General features: G+C 37.7%; 1 protein-coding gene across 1 annotated transcript in view; it reads left to right on the forward strand.

The window, feature by feature from the left end:
- The first annotated feature begins 19,365 nt into the window (after nt 1-19,365).
- The window catches only part of LOC119784664 (ephrin-A2-like), a 122,282-nt gene continuing 119,347 nt past the window's right edge, over nt 19,366-22,300 (forward strand). The window contains exon 1 of the mRNA XM_038286844.1: nt 19,366-20,155. Within this exon, the coding sequence (XP_038142772.1) occupies nt 19,974-20,155 (182 nt within the window). The 5' untranslated portion in view covers nt 19,366-19,973. The remainder of the gene's footprint in view (nt 20,156-22,300) is intronic.

Consider the following 22,300-nt stretch of genomic DNA (forward strand, 5'->3'; position numbering starts at 1 on the left):
GGCATCCTGCTGAACATTTCACCCTGGAAATAATCCAAGTCTCTGAAACCACTGATTTGCTCTCTTGGTGAGTTTGTTCCTAGCATAGCAGTATCAGATTGGTATGCAATTGCTGCTTGATTGCTCATTGGAGCATTGTTTTATTAGAACAGTTGCTGTTGTGCCTGGGCTGTCACAGCTGATCGCTGTTGGGTGTGCCCCACTCCCTGCTTTAAGGTAACTAAACTGCTGGTATGGTGTGTGTTTGGGCACTTTGTAAAATGAAATGTGTTAAAATAGGATAATGTAGCTACATTTAAATTGATATTGCGCAGTATATTTATTTAATTTCTTCCTCTCACACTGCTTGAGTATTTGAGTTAATTTATTTTATTTGATATTTTGAAAGTTAACTTTGATTTCAACTTTTCAAGTTTAACCTTAATTGATTAGGTTGAAATGATTATTCTTTTTGTTTATTTAAATTATGGTTAATTTAACCTGATTGAGATGTTTAATTATTAGATATTTGATAGTTGTATTGACTTTATTTGTTGCATTTGTGTTGTTAAAACACTTAATGGGTTTTCTGGCCTTTTAGGTCGGGTTTTTTTATATATGATGGATCAGATCCTCAGATCCTGAACAACTGATGGCGAGCTAAAAAAGGACAAGACCCCTAGGACTCTAGAATTGATTTTTTTTTTTGTTTATTTGTAATTGTTTTGTTTGTTGTTGTTTTTTTCCTGCCCCTTATTTGTTTCCCTGTTTACAAGGAAAAACAATAATACACTTGCACAAAAACTAAAACAGTTTCCTTGTGTTTTCATTCACACCTCAGGCTCCTTAACGAACTGTTTTTCTGATATCGCAGTTAGCTGCCTAGCCCATAACTGTTACATTCTTTGGCGAGCTAGCCAGGAGCCTGATGCTGTGAATGTTTTGGTGAATGTATTTTGTTTTGTTTTGAAACATGGATTTCTTTGAAGGAATTGGTATTAATGTTGCTCCTTCTGTTATCGTTAGTGGTGTAACAAACACTCAAGCAGATGATGAGATCATTAATTATTTACGCAGCTATGGTGACGTTAAGGTTTTTACTGTTACTGCACGTGAGAGTCCATTTTATAAAAACCTGGCCGTTGAATTTGTTAATCCTGCAGATTTGGAAAAGCTAAAATCGCTTTTACCATATATTTACCAATCTGAGGCTGCAGACGATGTTATATTTGTTATTAAATTACTCTCAAGAGAGTGCTGTGCCACAACCACAGTGGATACAACCCAAGCCCCTGATTACCTTTATGAACTGAAACGCATTTCCCAGCAGAGTGGACAATCGTTTGATGTTCTGAGAGGAGTTTTTGAACAAATAAGTGCTCATTTAGGAATAGCGGCTACCGGAGGGGAGCCTGATGAGGCTGATGATGAAGAGACCACAGTGGAAATATTTGCTACTGACAGAGAATCCAGTCAGACTCGGCCATTGAATCTTTCCTCAGACCAATCAGATCAGTCCACCACCAACCAGCAAAGACCACAAACTCAACCAAATCCAACTACAAACGTGGGGCCGAGAATTTCTCTCTCAGGGAACGATCTAAACCCTCCTGGGGTCCAAAGGGTTGTAGTTGAACACATTGTGCACAGAGATGATGTAAATCTTCAACCTCTGTCTTCCTTTAGACTACGTACCTTCTCAGGAAAGCTTCCGAAACCTCAGCATGAGGCAGATTATGAATCTTGGAGGTCTCAAATAGAACTTTTAAATGCCGATCCAAGTCTTGCACCTTTACATGTTGCAAGGCGCATTTTGGAAGGTTTACTACCTCCAGCTGCTGACCTAGTGAGAGGTTTGGGGCCCAATGCCCTGCCTGCAGAATTTTTGCAAGTACTTGATTCTGCATATGCTACTGTTGAAGACGGAGAAGAGCTGTTTGCAAAATTTTTAAACACGCTTCAGGACCATGGGGAACGACCTTCTTCTTATCTGCAGAGACTCCAATTAGCTCTCAGTACAGTGGTGAAGCGTGGTGGGATTCCAGCAACTGAAATGGACAAATATTTGTTAAAACAATTTTGGTTTTAAATTTAAATTATGGTTAATTTAACCTGATTGAGATGTTTAATTATTAGATATTTGATAGTTGTATTGACTTTATTTGTTGCATTTGTGTTGTTAAAACACTTCATGGGTTTTCTGGCCATTTAGGTCGGTTTTTTTTTTATATATGATGGATCAGATCCTCAGATCCTGAACAACTGATGGCGAGCTAAAAAAGGACAAGACCCCTAGGACTCTAGAATTGATTTTTTTTTTTGTGTATTTGTAATTGTTTTTTTTTTTTCCTGCCCCTTATTTGTTTCCCTGTTTAAAAGGAAAAACAATAATACACTTGCACAAAAACTAAAACAGTTTCCTTGTGTTTTCATTCACACCTCAGGCTCCTTAACGAACTGTTTTTCTGATATCGCAGTTAGCTGCCTAGCCCATAACTGTTACACACTGGAGGCCTAAAGAGAGGAGGAGAGGGACAAAGAGATGCAGCAGAGGTCGACGGGCCGCACTTCAAGCCGTGTCTCTGGATTCTCTTATGTGGAGCTCAAAAGTTCTGCACATTAAAGAAAACTATAGACCTGGATTTACCTTTCTTATATAAATAAATATATGTATATCTGATTTGACATATCAGCAGCTGCGGAACCGGGCTTTGCCTTTATGAAACAGATGAACCCAGGATGCACTTCTCACACTAGGCTGAACCTGACTTTATCTATTGCCGTAGATTTCTGAATTCAGCTTTTGTAAAATAGGTCAGATTCATATTTCCCAGCGTGTCTTCAACACATCACCATGAGGTAAAAATATTTAATAACTACAAATAATTAAAAAAACTGCTTCATTGTTTTATTTTTTAAAGCAGTATTCCCTCTTTTTAATGAAATTCTGTCCCTTTTGGCTCTCCACATATGTAGGTTGAAATTATTCTTATTTTATTCTGTTTAGATTTAAACTAGACATAGATATTTGCTTCTTTTTTAGCAGTTCATGTTCTACTGCAGGATTTCTTTATTTACGGCCATTAAAGTTTGGGGGCTATTTTAAAGTTGTTGTAATGTGCATTTATCATTTTCATGTAAAGTTGTTTTATTTTGTCTTTCCCTCTCAGGGTTGAACAGTGGTTATTGATTCCCCCCCCCCCCCCCCCCCCCCCCTATCAGTTTAAATAGCATGTGTTCTGGGCTCATGACAACCTGTTTAAGGGTGAAAAGTCACTGCTCAGCAAATACTGTTGTTGCCTGGTGACTTTCAGCTAACCTTACTCCTTTTATTCTCATAATGACATATAAATCAGCTAAAACATAATCATTAAACTTTGGTTTAAAGCAAAAATAATATATTTTTTTTGCATCTTGTTAATTTTTGGTACACCAATCAAAGAAGTCAGAAACGAAACGGAAATAGAAAGAATGTCCAAAAATATGTAGCAGCAAAAAGTGCGACAGAGTTTATTGTCTCACTTTTTGCTTTTTACTTTTTACTCTTCATTTCTGAAGTGAGAGCAAAGATGCAAACTAACAAGTGGAGATGTGCTTGTTTATCAGCAGAGGGCGCCCAAACCAAATAAACTATAAACTAACTCCTTGCATATTTTTTACTTTTTAAAATAGGGTTAACCTTGAAGTTCATCATTTTGTATATTAACAGTTATTTCTAAAGTTATTTCTAAGTTATTTATAAAGTTATGAAATAACTAGAAAAGTATCTATTTTAACGGAAGTTTATGTCTGATTTTATTTACTTTATTACCTTATTGATTCAGTGAAAAAAATGAAGAAGGAAGAACCCAAGAATCATAAAAAAGCTCTATTAGAGCATGAAATGACTGAATTACCCATAGGAAACTCTTTGCAGAGCTTGACAGAAAATTACAATGAATAAAACAAACGAAAAATAAAATAAAGAAATGACAGAAATTGTTTAAACAAAACGAACACGTCACCCAATCTCAGAAAGTTTGTGACTCAAGTTACTCTTTACCCACCCCAACTTTTTTGTCCTAAAACTGTACTAACATTAATCTTTATCAGTATTTTGATTAATTTTGGTTCTAGAGTAAAGTAGTGTTCTGTACAACATTTTAATATTTGCTCTTTTTATTCTTTAGCGTAATCACTGGGAATATAAGTTACACCATGTATGCAAAGGTTTTGTTCATTAATTAACTTTTTTTAACTCAATTTTATATAATTTTGATCAAAGTTTGATGATGTTTGTATTTACTGCTTTTGAAAACATAGAGTAACCATTATGGGTTTAAAAGTTTTATAGCATCAGTCCTGTTATTGGCTGAGTCCACAAAACAATCATTTTAATAACCAACATAAGCTATAATTGTGCTTATAATCATCACAAATTTCTTGGCTTAACATAATAAAAAAAAAAAAAATCTCCTTCAAAACGCTCCACATTCGCCCCTGTTTTTGCTGTAATTTCCAATACACTCCTGAAAGTGATAGATTAGAAGAAATCTGACAGACTTTTGAACATTAGCCTCAGTGTTTAAAAACTCTTTCATGCATTTATCTTTAGTAGAACTAATCACTGCAAAGTCCAGGAAACAAAGTCCATTGGATTGTTTTGAATTTATCGACTGCAACAGTGTCTTTATTAGTTCTGCTAAAAACAGCAGCTGATCCAAAACACTGCTGCCCATGTTCTCACTAGAACTAAGAAAGTAGAGCATATCAGCCCAGTTCTGCAGTCCTTCCACTGGCTCCCTGTATCTTAGAGAATAGACTTTAAAATTCTTCTATTAGTCTATAAATCACTGAATGGACCTGCACCTCAACACATAACAGATTTGTTATCAGTGTATAAACCTACCAGACCAATCAGGTCTTCTAGTTCAGGCCTACTCTGTAAACCCAGAACTAGAACTAAACATGGCAGGATTTAGTTCCTATATGCTCCACTTTTCTGGAACAAACTACCAGAAGACTCTAAAAGTGTTAAAAACCTGAGTTCTGAGTCAAAGTTAAAAACACGAATCTTTAGAGCTTCCTTTGACTGTGGTCCAGCTGTTTTATTTGCTTTTATTTGCCTTCTCTTTATTTTTTTTATTTAAACAAAGCACTTTATCGTTCTTGAACTGAATTGGGATACATACATTTTTTTTTTTTACAGTGGTCTTCTACTTTCAAAGAACATTGTTCCAGAGATGACCTTTAACACACAAATACAACTTTGTAGGTCTAAAAAAACAAGCCATACTCATTCTGTTATGATTACCCCTTGTCGACTTATGTTTGAGTTTCTTTTTAAGTTTTCAGTTCCACTTTGATTTATGTTATTCGGTGTTTTCTAGTTCAAAGGTTTCTTTTCTATTCTGTGTTATATCGAAGCAGTGTTGTGTATTTTGAGTTGCTCTCTGTTGCCCCCTTGTGCCGATCTCCTTTCCCTTACTCCTTCTAGTAACTTCTGTCTAAACCTGCTCCCTATCACATGATTATTCCTCCTATTGTTTCTGTCTCCAATATATACACCACCCGTTCAGTTACTCTTTGCTGGGTTCTCGTCGCCTCTTGGCTCCTCTTGGGTTTTTTCCCTGGTGTCTTGTTTTTTTTTTGGTTTCCTGTATTTTCGTTCTTGGCTTTTCTTTCTGTTGCCTTTTTGATTTAATTCAACCTGCAAGAACTCATTTCTGCCTCCCTCATCTTTGCATTTGGGTCCTCAACCGACAAACACCCTAGCTTTACCCATTCCATCTTTTTCTAACTGTCCTGTTGTGTTTCTAAATGACTGACTGAAGCTTGCCTCGTACAAGCATATGCACAAAACTGTTTTGTCTACTGCACAGTTTTTGGAGCAGCTATCTGCAGATGCATTGTCACCTAAACATGAGATTTATCCGACAGAACGATCAAAGCTTCTTTTCTTTTCTAAGAAAAGCACAGGAGTGAGCTATAGAGATAATAAAACACAAGGAGCAGAAAGAAGAAAAGGAGGCAAAGAGAAGGAGGGAGCAGCAAAGATAATAAAACCAAAGGAGAAGAGAAGTGAAGCGTTCACTTTCACAGTCAGTCCTGTGGAAACAAGAGGAGATCTGAGGCTTTACAGACTGGAGGAAGTTCATATCCGTGTCTTCTTATTCTCACCAGCAACACGTTGGACCAGTGACTCGCAGTCGAACAAAGACAGATTTAAGAGGTAGTAGGGGAAACCAAATGCCGGCACGCCAGCTTGCTCTCACATCGCTGTCAAACAGAAATCCTTCCAGTCCGAGAAGAGTTAGCATAATCCCCCCAAACTTCCCCCAAAACGCTCCTGGACTCTCAGACTACAGAGCAGGAGGAAGGCTGCAGAGTGAGAAATGATTCTGTAAATTCCTACTGAGATCAACCAACTCCAAACGAAGGATACAGTTCCTCATTACTGTGCTAAATGAGTCCTTTTATAAACTGAACCACTTTTTTTTGTCCATTTTCAAAAAAGGAGTCAAACCAGGTGCACTGAGGAGCTGAATTAACAGATGCTTTCACGTGTTTTCTATTAAATATTGAAATTACATTAGATTTTCTTCGTCCCCTGAAGATTTTCTTCGATCAGTGAACCTCAATGGTTCAGAACAACAACAATCCTGGACAAAACCCCAACTTTTCCAGAGCTGTTCAGTCTGATCAGCAGCTCCCACCTGCTATTCTTTTAATTCCTATGTAACCAGCTCTCCCTAGTGACTCTGCATTTTCATAGTTTTAATAAAGCCAGCTGTTGGAGATTAGCTCAGACATTTTCCCCTCATAAACAAATGATCTTAGCCTCAGGTTGTAATTAGGATGGAGATTTCCCACACCATCACAATCACCCTCCTGGGGTTTAAGGTGGACCACCAACATGGAGAACCAAACATTTAGAAACAAGACAAAGCAACAAAACTTAACATTTTAAAGTTTGGATGGCATAGGTATTGGTTCTTTGTGTTACTAGTTTTCTTAGTTTTCCATCACCTACTGCAGTTTCCACTCTGTGCTTATGATGCTGGTTTCTAGTTGCCTATTCCTTGATGTTTGTTATTTGAGTCCCACCTATAGGCCATATGAAAACCATTATTTAAATTTTCAATAATCAATCCTAATTGGACTTCTGAACTTCTTATATGGCTTACCTAAAGTTATGACCAAAGCCTTGTTAAAGAAACTGTGCACTATATCTAAAAGCTATGTTTTTGGTTTAAATGAGCTGTATCAAGTGGCTAAAGATCTAACCTGAAGCTTGCTGGTGGCTACAAAGCTTGAGTTTCTAATGAAATAGTAATCCAAATATCACTAAATTCTAGATTTCATTTTAATACACACCGCTCTGTTGAGCGGCAAAAAACCTTTGATAATTAAATTATATGCACTTGAAATAAGAGACTGCAATAGTTTATTTTCTTATTTTAAATGTAAATTGTCTTATTCCATTGGCAAAGTTTCTCACCAGCTCAATTAAAAAAAATTAATTTAAAAAAGTTAATTTATTTTAAGAAAAAAAAATTACCTTCTTAGATTAACATTTTTGCAGTGGAATGAGGAGATCTTTAAGTATGAGGAAACTTTTTTCCTGATTTCTGTGACATTTTGTGAATAAGGAGGACGTGCATGTGAGCTGAAATGCTGATTATTCTAATCTATTAACTTCTAAGTATGTTAGGCTTCCCCTAGTGCTGTTTGTTTTTTTTGTTCAGCCCATTTCAAGATATGTTTAAGTAAATCACACTGGATTTGATTTGGGACATGATCAGCCAAAAATAAGGGCAAATCGCTGGCGATTTCGGATTAGGTCATATCTGTCATATCTGTTTCATCGACTTAGAACAACCACTTCCTTAGTTAGCTCTCCTGTTTAATGGGAGCTCAGTTTACTATAAAGCAGTGCCCTGGTTCACATGACTCATTCAGCCATGGAACAAACCCTTTCAAGTTTAAAGGTAAGTATTGAGAGAGAAGCCAGTATGAAGCATAGATATGCGGCAAATGGTGTATACTTGCCTGAAAAATAATATATCTCAAATTAACCTAATTCTTGGTTCAAAAGATCTTGCTGTGATCTTGGGATTTCCAGTCATAGTCTTGGTTGAAATATTGATGTTATGGGTCTGCTGGTCTGTCAATAGACCCTCACAGCAAGGCATATACGTTTTCAAGAAATAATTGGATTGGAACATGCAGAGTCTGTCATGCAGCAGGACAGAAGCCAGGGAAGGTCAGGGAAACAGATCAGAACAGGAAGGCTCAGAGAATTAGGAATCTGAAGCCCGGTCAGGTACACCGATCAGAATAGAAACAGGCAGGTCCAGGAGTCCATAGATAGTTCAGGCAAACCTTCAGGCTCAGTGGTTGAGAGGCAGAACAGGTCAGAATTTCAGGAACACTTTGAAACGCTAAAACTGCTCTCTCCATTGAGCTAAGACATGAACAGGGCATGCTCAGTGGATAAAAGACAGATAATGATCAGGAAATCAGAAACTCTATGGAATGCTAAAAAATCGCTTTCTCCACTGGCTCTAGAGCACTAGAACAGGAGCATCAACAACAGCATCAATAATCTGGCCCCGATAGCTGAGACTGAGCCGTATAGAAGCAGGAGCAGGTGGATTAGATGAGTGGAAATTTGAAACCATGCAGTTTAAGGCAGGTGAATGAAATAAGCAATTAGGCTGGCCAGAGTTCAACAGTTTAACAGTCTGATGGGAGAAAAAGCTGTTGCAGAACCTACAGTGAATGCTGGAAAGCCTCCACAGCTGAGCTGTTGATGAGCAGTGGGATGTGGTTAGGCCGATTCTTCCTGAATTGAATGATTGATTGATTGACTTTATTGATCTCACAGTGGCCCTGCGATGTACTGGCGACCTGTCCAGGGTGTACCCCGTCTTTCTCCCGGAGACAGCTGGAGATAGGCACCAGCACCCCTCGCGACAGGGTGTAACAGTCTTTCACTAAAGGAGCTGCTCAGCTCCTCTACAGACTGTTGCAGAAGGTGTTGACCATGTTGGATGTAAGCTTGGACAGCACCCTCTTCTCAACCACTTCTTCCACTGATTCCAGTGTGCAGCCGAGGACAGAAACAGCACCAGTTTCTGGTCGCCAGTTTGTTCCATCTCTTTCTGTCTGGCTCTACGCTGCCAGGGGCCCAGCAGACAACAGCATAGAGGAGGGCTGATGCCACCAGAGAGTCATAGAAGGTTTTAGGCAGGGGTCTGATCACTCCAAAGGATCTCTGTCTCCTCAGGAGGTGAAGGCGGTTCTGGCCCTTCTTATACAGGGCGTCCGTGTTATGAGTCCAGTCCAGTTTGTTATTGACATGAACACCCAGGTATTTGAAACTCTCCACAGTTTGTATGTCATACCCCTGGATGTTCACAGGAGAGTGAGGTGGGGGTCCATCTCTTTGGTCTTACTGGTGTTAAGACACAGGTGGTTCTTCTCACACCAGTCCACAAAGTTCATGATGACAGATCTCAGGTGATGGCAGAATCACCTGAGAACTTCTGGATGAAGTGAACGATGATCTCCATCTTTTCCACATTCAGGATCAGGCTGTTTTCTCTGCTCCACCCCCTCATGGCTGACATGCTTTGATAGAAAACTTCTTTCTGACAGTAAAATGTTAACTGTTGAAACATTTCAGCCATGTTGTATGATATATTATGAATTGAATTGGAATAGTTGGCATTAACTTTATACTGTTCAGGTTTCAAACTTTGTTTTATCGTGTAACTCAGGTCAAACCAAAGACAGAAAATGCTCGTATAGTCAGATTTAAATCAATTAAAAAGATAGATTTTTTTTTATCAGCAGTCTAATGAAGGACTTTGACATCTCTCTTAGGATGTCCCTGCTCCTCTATCTGTGAACAATTTGCATTCTTCTCCTCCTCCTCTGAAGTGAAATGATTGTAGATATTTTTTCCTCCTTGTGGAGTTTTTCAGAGGCCAGCAGGGAACATATTGGCTGGGCTCACCAAGGTGTGCTAATGCCTGGTGGGCAAGTACTTTAAATGCTAATTCTTCCCGCCTATCCGTCCTGCACTCAAAAAAACACCCTCCGTCCCACTAACTACCCTCAGGCAATCTCTTCCTCCACATATTGTCCGGTCCGGCTGATTCCCGCCGAGTGACCGCCGCAAACAAACATGCGCTGGCTGTCAAACCGCTAATCCTACCGCAACCCACCAGAATGCACCGTTTGTCTCATGATGAGCAGTCACGCGTGTTTTGACATGTTTTTGGGGGGTGTAGAAGGAGAAGAAAACAGTGTTTTGGCAGAAAGGAAGAAAAAAAGCCTAGTGGCTCAGCATGGAGCTAATGGCCGTCCGGCTGACAGGTCCATCACAGATTTAAAGGCCCGCCTCAACTGCTTTGCATCTTTCTGACAGCTTCTGCCAAAAAAAAGGCAGATTATGCAAAAGCTCGGTTCACTGCCCACCATCACCAGCATCACCACCATTTCGGCATCAGCTCTCCAAGTCTCCTCCATCAGGAGAAACTGTCCTGGTGTTTTGGTGATTGCAGCCTGCCCAGCAGGGGGCCGACAGGTAATTCTGTCCATGCGTGATGAAACGCAAATAATCGTCCATTTTCTGCTGCTGAGTCCATGTCGTCCCCAAGGTAATAATTAACCTCTTAATTCTGTTGGGTTGAAGGGAACACCTCCAAGTGCCCTAGGATGACTTTAACGCATGTTTGTCTCTGAACAGCTATAAGGACCTCATGTTGTCTCTAAACTTTGAAACTCGATCAAAACCAGCAGAGGACTTTTAAAATTGGCCCTTTTCTACAGCCCAGTCCTCATAATTCGGATTTATGTCCCCACAGCATTACAGGCCCGTTAAGATGAGCTCCTTTACACACACAGAGGCTGTGGGTCAATTAAAGGTTGATGGGCAAATCAGCAGACAGTCCATTAAATCTTCTGTGTGTGCGATTTAGAGGTCGGACCCCCACAGAGGCGCCTCCGTCTCCTTCAGCAAGGACAAACCCACAGCCGGAGTTCATAGACTGCAGGGTTCTGCTGGGCTCTCAGGTTCTGGTTGGAACCGACTCAATGAGCCTGCTAAATGAAACAAAGTACCAAGAAGACAAGAAGAAGGTTAAAATATCCAGGAAAATGCCAAAATAGATTCAAAACCAACAGGAATTGGTAGAAGGAGTCAGAGAAGAACTTTAGTGGGGTCTAAAAAAAAACCTCCTAATACATCTACCGTACAAAATGAAACAAGAGAAAAATAACAAAAAAAAAAAAAAAAAAATGCATAAAAAGACCAAAATTGAGGGGGGAAAAAAAACTTAGAGAATCAGGACCTATTAGGTAGGAGAAACAAACACACACCTGTGCATACAGGTGGGAGGTTGTGCTGTAGGCATTTGTTCTTGTTTACCTATTTTGGCCCTTTTCTGGTCTGAGGACCAACAGGCCTTAGTGAGTCCCTACTGGTCCTAATGTTGCCGACCCCAATTTTTAATTTTAAGGGTTCGGTATGATTTACATTTATGGTAAGCTTAGGGTTAATGTCAGGGTTAGATATAAATGCAGTAACCAGAATGAATAACAGTTATTGGAAAGTCCAATTACAGGCAGAAATACAAAGGTGTGTCTGTTTTTCCTCCCACTGTGAACTCTAATTAGCCGCAATAATTAGCCTCATTAACACAAGCATGAACGTAATCGATCTAATGAAACAATCACTTAAACTCACTGACTAATTGTTTCCTGTAATCAGATTACCGTCCTGACAGACAGGCTTCCACCACAGGGAGGCGCTGTCAGTGCTGCCTGTGGAGTGATTTAGGGGACAATATTTCATTGCAGTTCATCTGATCACAAAAGCAAAGGGAGCAGAGCTTCTTCTGCAGATATGAGAAAAGAAATCTATTACTGAATAAATGGAGTTAGGAGTAATCAAATTTAAAACTCAAACTACAACAAAAATATTGTAAGAAGATAAAAAATATGGAGATGGTTTTAACTAAGATTACATGGTTGAAAATGTATTCCTTAAACCAGTAGCCTATAATTATATACAAAAAAAATAGTTTTTTTTTGTTTTTTTTGTAGAAGCTGAAAACTTTAAGTTATCGAGCTGTATCATATGTTGCATAATCACCTTATATCACTTTGTTTAATTTTATTGGTAATTAAACCCAAATGTAGTGTAATCTTTATGGCGTCATTTCAAATCCTATATTTTATTTTTATTTGTTGAATGAAATTATTTGGTTTACTGTATTATTTCACATTATTACATCATGCTATTTTGTTTTATTAGGTTGGTACAGTATAATACTGTTTCAAAAATGTGTTTTTTGTTGATTTTACATTGTTAGGAATATATATTATTATTTCATACCTCATAAAAGGTTATTAACATGTCTCCTCATTTTGTATTCTTTAACATCAGTGTTGTCTTTTTAATAGCCTTTTAATACAATGTTTAGTTCTGATCATTTCCTACCGGCTGATAAAATGTTGTAATGCATCAGATCTTGCATTGTATCAAGTTTTAATAAGGTGTTATGTGTTTATCTTTGTCTTTTCTTGTATTGTTTGGTATAATGATACTTTAAATTTATATATATATATATATATATATATATATATATATATATATATATATATATATATATATATATTAAATGTAATTGTGTAGTTTTGTTTCTGTGTCAGAGCTAAATTTATATTACTTATGGTTTTGTATTGTATCCCCTGATGTCATATTTTGTTTTTGTTTTTAAATAAAGTGATATAATTTACATTTTTTATAGACTTTTATTCTGTCCTTTGTGCTTTTTTAATGTTATATCATCCTGTGAGGAGGTTATAATGATAATATCTAGTATCTGATGTTTTGTTGATGCCAAGTGAAGATATTGTATTAAAGAATTCAACCTTTCTTCTAAAAGATTTGTTCTCATATTTTGTAAATTCGTTGCTGTTATATTTAGCAATTTAGGTTTATCCGCTGGTTCTTTCTCTGAGTTTTGTTTTGACAGTTGAACATAGTTGGAAAGAAGCTTGTTAAATGTTGTGCCATTTACCACTAGGGGGCAGGTCACCTTCCAAAATGTCTGCTTAGCTGTGGAGTATTTGACAGTTGAAAACAAATGTCTGTGATTGGTCTCCACTCCATTGGTTTAGTGTTTTTTTTCTAAATCAATGCTTTTTGGATCAAAAACTTTTTCTCAGATCAATATCAGTCTGATTTGAGCGAAAAAGAAATTTAAGATTAATTTGGATTTAATGCATCTCAGCTTAAGTATTAAATGTAAAACAATGTTAGAGATTTCCACTGATCAGAAACCCTCATTATGATGTGATGGGGTTTAAAAAACCCCACGGAGGAGTCCCCTGATCCACCAGCTTCCTCTTTGCCCTTATAAGATGATGACGCGCTGTTTCTATTGGCTATTCTCCCCTCTGTCTCATTCTTGGTGTCGATGGTCAGAGGCCATCCCAGAATTTCTGCTTTTATTAAAGGAAGCCTCTGAAAGTTTAATAGAGCAGCTCCCATTAATCCGTTGGTTCAATTTTAAAAGCAAGAATTAAAGATTCATCTGTATGCCTCTTTCTCCCTCTATCCTTTGCTTTTCCCTCCAAAGCTGATACTCTGAAATATTTATGAGTGCTGAATCACTGGATGAGAGGAGGAAAACTCCTCACTGCTTCAGAGGGCAAAGTAGCAGCTTCAGCTGCTGTCCGTGGCCCAGAAACAACAACAAGGCCCTGCAGCCTCAAGTGACGGCCGATGGCTGAGAGGTGAAGAGGAGGCAACAGGAATGGGCAAAGATACAAAAGGTGTTCATTCAGATTTCTCTGGCCATGTTTTTAACGCAGGCTGCATGGTGATATAGTTGGTCACACTGTTGGCTTGCAGTAAGAAGGTCTTGGATTCAAGTCTTATCAGGGAGTTTTTTTGCATTGGATTTGTATGTTATCTCCCTGCGTCTATATGAGTTCTTTCTGGGTACTCTAGCTTCCTCCCAAGATTCAGGCATGGTGCATTTTTTCAGTGTTACTGTGTTGCCCTGGACTGTTAACCTGGTATGGATAAATGAGGTACCGATGGATACTTTCTGCTATCCATAAAGGTGAGGAGCACTGAATATCTTCCCTTGAAAGACATTTATGATCAATCTACCCTCAAACAGGTATGATGTTCAGAAAAAACATCACAGCTCTTTTACTTTTGCAGATTTTGTAAGTAAAAGCTTTTTGTTTTTGTTTTGATCACTCTCTTAGACGATAGTATGTATCATGAATCGTTTGTAAAATTAAAGATTGTGAAGAAGCAAAGTCTAAAGCAAAAGTCCCTGAATGGAGAGTGAGACAAGGGTTGTATCATATGATGAAGATTATCATAAAATCTTATATTTGTTTTAATTTTTTTTTTAACCTTGTATTGGTTTTTGTCACTGTGTGTTTTTGCATATTATTCTGTATTCTTGGCAAACTGTATCAACTGTCTTATTTATTCTCATATGGATGCCCTGTATTTTTTCCATATCTTATATATAAATTGAATAATTTTCTTATGGAAATGTATTTAATCCTTTTATAATTATTTTTACCTTTCATAATTATTTTTAAACTATCTAATTGTTTCAAACCTTATCCAGTGGGTTCATGTTAAAGTTGATTGATTAAAATGCATCCATATTTAATTAATTTTAATATTGCCAAAATGAAAAGTTAAGAAAATTTGATCAAACACTAATTTCCTTTCTTTTTATGGTAGTTGGATTGGGTAAACCAGAAAAGGATCATTTAGGATCTTTACAAATATTTGTTTGGTATCTTATTCTTTTTTTTTTTCATTTTAAAATGATAGACTATTATCATTTTGTAATATGAAGTATTATTAGGTGAAATACATTATTATTTCTTGTTAAATTTGCATCAAGTAATACATTTCCCACAATTTCCCCATATTGGGACAATAAAGGGATTTCCTAAAGCCCCTCTCCTATGTTTTTATTCAATTATCCTCAAAATATTCAACAAATCTTTATAAAAGAAATGCAAAAAATAGATCAACCATGTATCCTTCTTGTTTTGTTTGTTTTTGTTATTACAAAACAGAATCCAAATACTCAAAAAAAAAAAAAAAAAAAAATTATGTAACAAATCAGGTGAGTATAAATTGAATACATTTAGAGTAAATATTCAGTTTAATTCAGTTCATTGATATTTAGCTCATCCAGAAACAATCATCTCATAATATCAGCTAAATAAAACTAGTTCATCTTCTTTCAGGTTAATTTAATTATAGCTCACTTGTTAACAGTGAGGTTTAACAAATTATACAATATACATTAGTATAAAGTTGTTGAACCAGTAAAGACATAAACACAAACAAATTGAATGATTTATTATTTATATTAAAATTTATGGACTCTCTTTCCATATTTGTTTTAAAATCCTTCCAGAGTGACTGAATGCTTTATTTTAGAACAGTGGGAGTTTTTATCACGATGGAGAGGAATGGTAGGACCTTAAACTCTAAGCCTAGATGCATACTCCTCATGGTTGGAGACATTTGTACCCCTACAGGGGCCACTTAGACCCACTTAAACATGGAATCTGACCAGAGCAGGTGCTAAAAGTTTTATTAGACACTGAAGAAAAACAGAGAGTCTTATAAAACCCAATCTGGAGAAACATCGACCAGCAGGAACCAGATTGCAGCCCAATTATAAAAGCTGAGAAGAAGCAAAAACATGCTGATCAAATCTACCAGAACCTTTTTTTTAATGGACCCATTTGGTTTTGAGATATGATTTTCTTAACCTTCGGACATGCATGCCGAAATCACTGAGTTATAAAACAAGTCATGTTGAATTTATTTCTCTAACTGCTCAAGAATAAACTAAACATGCAGGATTTTACTGAAACTAAAAAAGTTTGTCATTTGTATGAATCTATAGATAATTATTTGTCCAAAACACTAACAGTGTATCACATGTTGGTCTAGATAAGAGAAAGTGATGCAATTTGATAGGTTTTTAGAATTCCCTCATATAGAACAGAGGACGGCTGCTTCTTTGAATCACCTGCTATATTTTGCAAAATCTAAAAAAAATGGATGCAGCCAAGTCTGCTTTTTTGTAAAAGTCTTTGAAAGATTTTGGTCCTGTGTGTTTAAAATACAGTGAAAGCAATTTAATGAAAACAAATGTTTTGTTTTTGACTAAAGGACTTCCTACAAATTTGAAATAATTGGATTTTGCTACCAAAAAGACTTTTAATATGCCTCCATCTGGATCAGACATTTATTGATCGATGGTTGACATTTCATTCCATCCACACGCTAGAAGCCCTAATGTTAAGCTTTTTATAAATGTTACTCCCTTTTTTATATTTATATAAATATATATATATATATATATATATATATATATATATATATATATATATATATATATATATATATATATATATATATACATAGGGCACCAATCACTCAGCATTGTTCAGTGTTTTGTTTTATTGTACCAGTAAATTAAATTTCTGCCCTTGCCCTCAACATGAACCCATAGGCCTTTCAATGCTTTAGTAAGCTATGGTTGCACTATAAACAGGCGTAATAACTGTAACTCTTTGCTTTATGGATTCAGATTGGAATCACATGGAAGGCTGAGTTTGTTTTGAGGACAAAGGAGTCCCCACACCCTCCATAAGCTTCCCCAGAAATTAATATTTTGCCTATTAGGAGCACAACTTAAGGTTTTTTTTCTCTGTTTTCCTTTGTCAATATTGTCCCAGCCTTTAATTGTTGCTGAAGAGCAAAAGTTCTCTCTTTCCACATCTCTTGTGAAAATTACCTTTGTCTGGTTGTTTTTCAAGCATGCATCTTCACATCAAGAATCATCTAAATGTCGGTCATGTAGATAGGGACTTCATTAAGTATCTCTTACTCTGCTTTCAGACTCCTTGGATAGCCAGATCTGTACGTGTTAAGAGGTCTTCAGAATATCGACCGACCATTATCCTTATAGAACACTGTTTCATTTCCAATTTTTTCAGAGACCATTTTAAATTAATCCTCAGATTCCTGGCTTGCTCCAATTTAAGACCTCAGTCAGCTCTTTTGGATCTCACCATGGTTTACACTCAGGAGTAGCACAGGGACAATCCTTCATCACTGAAATAAAACTGAAACCCTTTTCCATGGGAATAAATATGGGGATGTCCTAATTAATTGCTCGTATTAAACTCTAAAAAGAGAATGCGACTCCAACTTGCTGATGAAGGTTCTCAGTCATCCAGGTCATAGTCCTTCCGTAAAAATTCAAAAAATATCCACTGGACTTGGTTTTCAAGATTTGAAGACGTTTCGCCACCTCTCCAGGAAGCTTTCTCAATTCAAATGTCTGGATCCGCAGTGAGTTTGAGTCTTATATAGACAACGCCTTGTATCGCTTGGAAACATGCAATAGAAACCGATGAATGGGTCGTTAGTTCCATCGTTAGCCTGTAATATCTCTATCTATTACAGGCTAACGATGGAACTAACGACCCATTCATCGGTTTCTATTGCATGTTTCCAAGCGATACAAGGCGTTGTCTATATAAGACTCAAACTCACTGCGGATCCAGACATTTGAATTGAGAAAGCTTCCTGGAGAGGTGGCGAAACGTCTTCAAATCTTGAAAACCAAGTCCAGTGGATATTTTTTGAATTTTTACGGAGCGACTCCAACTTCAATCAATTGCTTTAACTGGTAACAATTTATTCAAATTTATCAAACTTAATATATCTAGATCGTAAGTTACCAAGTTAAATTCCTTAAGGTGGGAAAACTGAATTCAGTTGTTTGTTACCAATTAAAGTTGGAGCTGCATTCTCTGGTTAGAGTGTCTTAATTTTGCTTTAATTTCTAAAGATACTACTACACTACTCTAGATATTATATTATATAAGTAAATACATAAATATTTTTTCTGGGATCTCGTGTTTTCACATAAATCCATGTAATAATCGCTACAATCTCTGGAAAAATATAGATTTAGAAAATAAAATTGAAGCACAATATAGAAGATGTTCTGAGATGAAATATGTTAATTAATCTAAAGATAAAAATAAAAATCTGGACAGGTTTTGCTTTTCAATACAACAAACTAACATAACATGAAGAAAACCATTGTCATCTGTGGATGTCACTGGGTGAAATCACAGTGGGAGTTAGTTGGACTGTTTTTCAGTGAGGTAACCCCCTAAACTCATCGGAGTCGGCAGACCCTTTTCATAGGGTTACGTGCCCCGTTGTGGATCTGCGGTGTCTGGGTATTCCTGGGGCACTGATTTTTTTATTAATTAATTTTCCACTTACACAGCTCTGCTCCAACAGTGGAGCTGAGAGAGGAGAACTCTCCAAAATAAGCCAGTCACAATAGATCGACAGTTCACAAAAATGAAGCCAGCCCGGGACGCCACCGTTTACTGTAAAAAAAAATTAACAATCAGCTCTCCCATCTTTACTGCCCATGATATACACACTTATAGGATCATAACCATCAAACCATCATAGAATGGGCTGAAATAGAAATAATAAACACAGACATGTGTATGTATGTAGAGGTGTTTTTTTTTTGTTTTTCCTTTTACAGTTGCACATTTCAAGTTTTCAAGTTCATGTTTGCTGAAATATATTTAATGAAGATAAATTGTGCCTTCATCAGTAGTAGATTAGAGATATACAATTAAGTTCACAAGTGAGTCAATTCAATTCAGTTTGGTTCAGGTAAATATTTAATTATGCAGAAAATAACAATCTGATTGTACAATTTATTTATGATGATTTATTATAATAAATAAGTGCTATAAAATATTTTCTTGCATGCTTGCATTAATTATCTGTGCCCATGCTTTTTAAAAAATAAATAATTTAATAATAGGGCACCCCCCACTATAGGGTGCCCTATTTTGCCCCCTATAGTGTTGGGTCAGCTGACGCCCCTGCATAAACTGACAACTTGATTGTATTTAACCAAACTGCACTGGGACAGTGGATAGTGTAGACCACAAGCTACTGTTTGGATGTTTTTGGAGGCTGGAAAACTAAAGCATCAACACTGCTGCATGAAAGAAACACTGCTCGGTTTGGCCACCGCTGTGATTCCGGATAGTGTTCCAAGTTTCCACACATTTTTACACCGGGGTATCTCCGCTGGATGGGGGCGGGGTTAAAGCAAAGCAGAAACACAAACCCCGCCCACCGGGGGCGCACCGGGAGCAGCAGTTTGGAGCTGAGCCGGTAATCAAGCCAAACGCTCCCCTTGTAGCTTCGAGTCAACTTTTCAACTCTTTGTTCCCGTGCGCACAGGTTCTTCTCGGTTCGGTTCTTCTTCCGAAAGTTGAGACACACTGCACAGAGTTGAACTTTGCAGGGCGCCTGCAGACTAACGGAGCAGCGCGGAGAGTTTGGAGAAAGGTCGCAGCAGAGCTCCGGAGAGGGAGACTTCAGAGTTACATAAGAGAAAACATAAATCCTGAATGAGCGCTGGGCTCTGGCTTCAGCCACAGACTCTGCGCGTAAATGCGCGACTGAGTTGAGTTTCCAGCTATGAGCAGGACGCGTGGACTGCGGTTCTGACCCGGTTCTGAGTGTTTGAAAATGAAACTGTGGAGCAGGTTGTCCTCCTGGATGAATGTTTGGAATATTTTCTTGACTTTAGGCGGTGAAGTGTCTCCGTGGAGCTGTTAGTTCTCCACGCATGAAGTCGTGAGTCCTGCAGCTGAATGAGATGGATGATCATCTGAGCGCCTGTTTGGATCCAGTTCAGCTCTGAGCGGCAGAATGAAGCCAACCTGCTGTAAATAAGATAGTTTTAATATCTGTGGATTGAGAGTAACTGAGGAACCTTTCAAAGTCGGACCGGAGAAGTTTTTCATGTGCTTCTGTTCTGGTTCCCCCCGCGGCTTACAACGCGCTCACAGCTGAACCCGAAGAGACGCGGATGTCCGCCGGGACGCAGCGCGCCGCGCCGCTGCCGCTCATGGAGCGCTCCGGGCGGCCGTCGCTGCTGCTGCCTCCACCGCTGCTGCTGCTCGGGCTGCTGCTGCGACTCTGCTGCGCCGTCACCGACGACCGCCTCATCTCGGACCGGTACGCTGTCTACTGGAACAGCTCCAACCCCAGGTAAGAACCGTTCATTCTAAGCTGTTCCCGGTTATATCTGCGCTCCCAAGAGGAACATATTTAAATTATGAATGTGAACCTGAAGACCTCCCATCTGCAGGACGCATAAAAAAACAACTCTGAGTCTAACTGGAGAGAAAAAGTTTCCTTCAACGCAGAAATTATCCTGACGCTCCAAACTTGAAACACTGGATTCTGCATGGATAAGAGAAATAAAATGGTCCACTTTCTGTTGCATGGAGGTCAGTGAGCTACAGGGCTCCTGCAAATCAAACTGAAAATAACTTAAAGATGTCAGAGGTTGCACTTTAGAAAGCGTCTCGGTTTGGATCCTTGAACCTCTGACCCTATTTGGGCTCCAAACAGCAGAAAAGGCATTGAAGATGCACACCTTCTCTGCAAAAAGGGCTTAGGTTGCATTTTGTGTTGAACCATTCTGACTTAATCAATTTGAACAGTTCTTATAAAGTAAACAAACAGGTAAAATAACAAAATGATTCTGCTGCAGATTTTTTTTTCCTTTCAGCCCAGTGTTGGAATAAATCTGCCAGCCTTTAAAGTCCATGCAACTTAAGAAGGCAAATTTACCCCTAATGGAGATTTTCTTCTAAACGCCACAAATAGCCTCTTAAAAAAGAAATTTTTGAGGCTGAAATCAGAGTTTAGGGAAAGTTATATGAAAAAAAAAAATCTGAAAAGGAATGAAGATGTTAATCATGAAATATCTGATGACCTTTTTTTTTGTGGTAAATTTTAAAGTAATGTTCTGTTTGTTGAAAGTCAACAATGATATTAATTATATTTCAAAGCTTCTGGTCAGACTTTACAAGATATCCTACGACTTTTCTTATTGTAATTTTGGTCATTCTCACTAGAATCCACGTAGTAACCGATAATAATTATCTGGGATTTTTTTTAAATGTTAACTGATAGGTATATATGCATATTTTTGTCAGTGGTGAAGAAAAAAGAGAAAAACATGTTCTTGCCACTTCATTGAGATCAAATTGATGTCTTGTTTGGCCCAACTGGACGTTCAAAAGATCTAAAATATTTGAATTCTGAGAAATTATGGAAGAAAATGTATTTAAAAAAATCCGGCCTTTTATAAATGTGTTTCTAACCGTTTTCTTAAATGAACAACGAGCTAGTTTATCCAAAGAAGTTTTTGTTCAAGTAATTTAAATTTTTTTTAAAGCCCAAAATATCAACTATTTTCCAGAAATTGCCTTTAAAGATTTGCTGCTTTTTTGTTGTATTTTGTTAAGATAAATCTGTTTGGTTTTCATTTGTTGGTTCAGCAGAATATCTGAGGATGTTTCCATGGTTTTTGGGAAATGGGTTCATTTTTCTGCCTTATTTTTCAGAAGGTCGACTCTGATCCGCTTGGATCATCATGACCGTCGTCCATATTGGCTACTTTTCTTAATTTTACAACTGTTCAGATTTTAGCTGTTTCTTACTGCTTCAACAAAAACAAATATTTTATTTTCTGCTTTTTCTTGTTAAATTGTTGTAAAGATTTTGAATCTTTAGGCGACCTCTGACCTTGGATGTATACTCAGATTTCTCAGTTTTCTGCACCTAGCAGCAGAGCGTTATCCGCTCTGATTGGTTCCCTATCTATCCAATAGGAGGCGACGATGTTTGCGGATTGTTGTGGTGGTGCAGGGCTATGATGTGAAGGTGTTACTAAGGAAGATTTTTTTCTCTTTTGGGATTTTTAAAAAACTTTTTTATTCAGTTCTTTCAAAATAAAAGCACGGTAATGAGTCCAGCAGAAAGCTACAGGGGAAGGCTTGATCTTCGGAGGTCCTGCAGCAGGAAAAGCTGTTATTCGCTGCTCTCATAAAGAGTTTAAGTGTGTGTGGTCTTCCAGATGTGAGAAGCAGCATCCTGAGTTTCCAGCTGCCTGATCATTTGTGTCCCTGCAGTGTTCCTGTAATAGCTCGGCAGGAGGAATGCGCCAGGTCTCCAATTCCACAAAAAATACTGCTGTTTTCACAGGAAAATGAATATATTTGTATCAAGGGGAACATCAGCTAATTTATTACTAATGGATGTTCATGAATCACCCTGAAATGACTTTCCTCCACTACCAATCTACCTGCTGATTCTCGTCCCGCCGTGACTGTTCTGTGGTTC

Source organism: Cyprinodon tularosa, unplaced genomic scaffold (assembly GCF_016077235.1).
Source record: "Cyprinodon tularosa strain WSP-4 unplaced genomic scaffold, ASM1607723v1 ctg106, whole genome shotgun sequence".
In the NCBI taxonomy this organism is placed as follows: domain Eukaryota; kingdom Metazoa; phylum Chordata; class Actinopteri; order Cyprinodontiformes; family Cyprinodontidae; genus Cyprinodon; species Cyprinodon tularosa.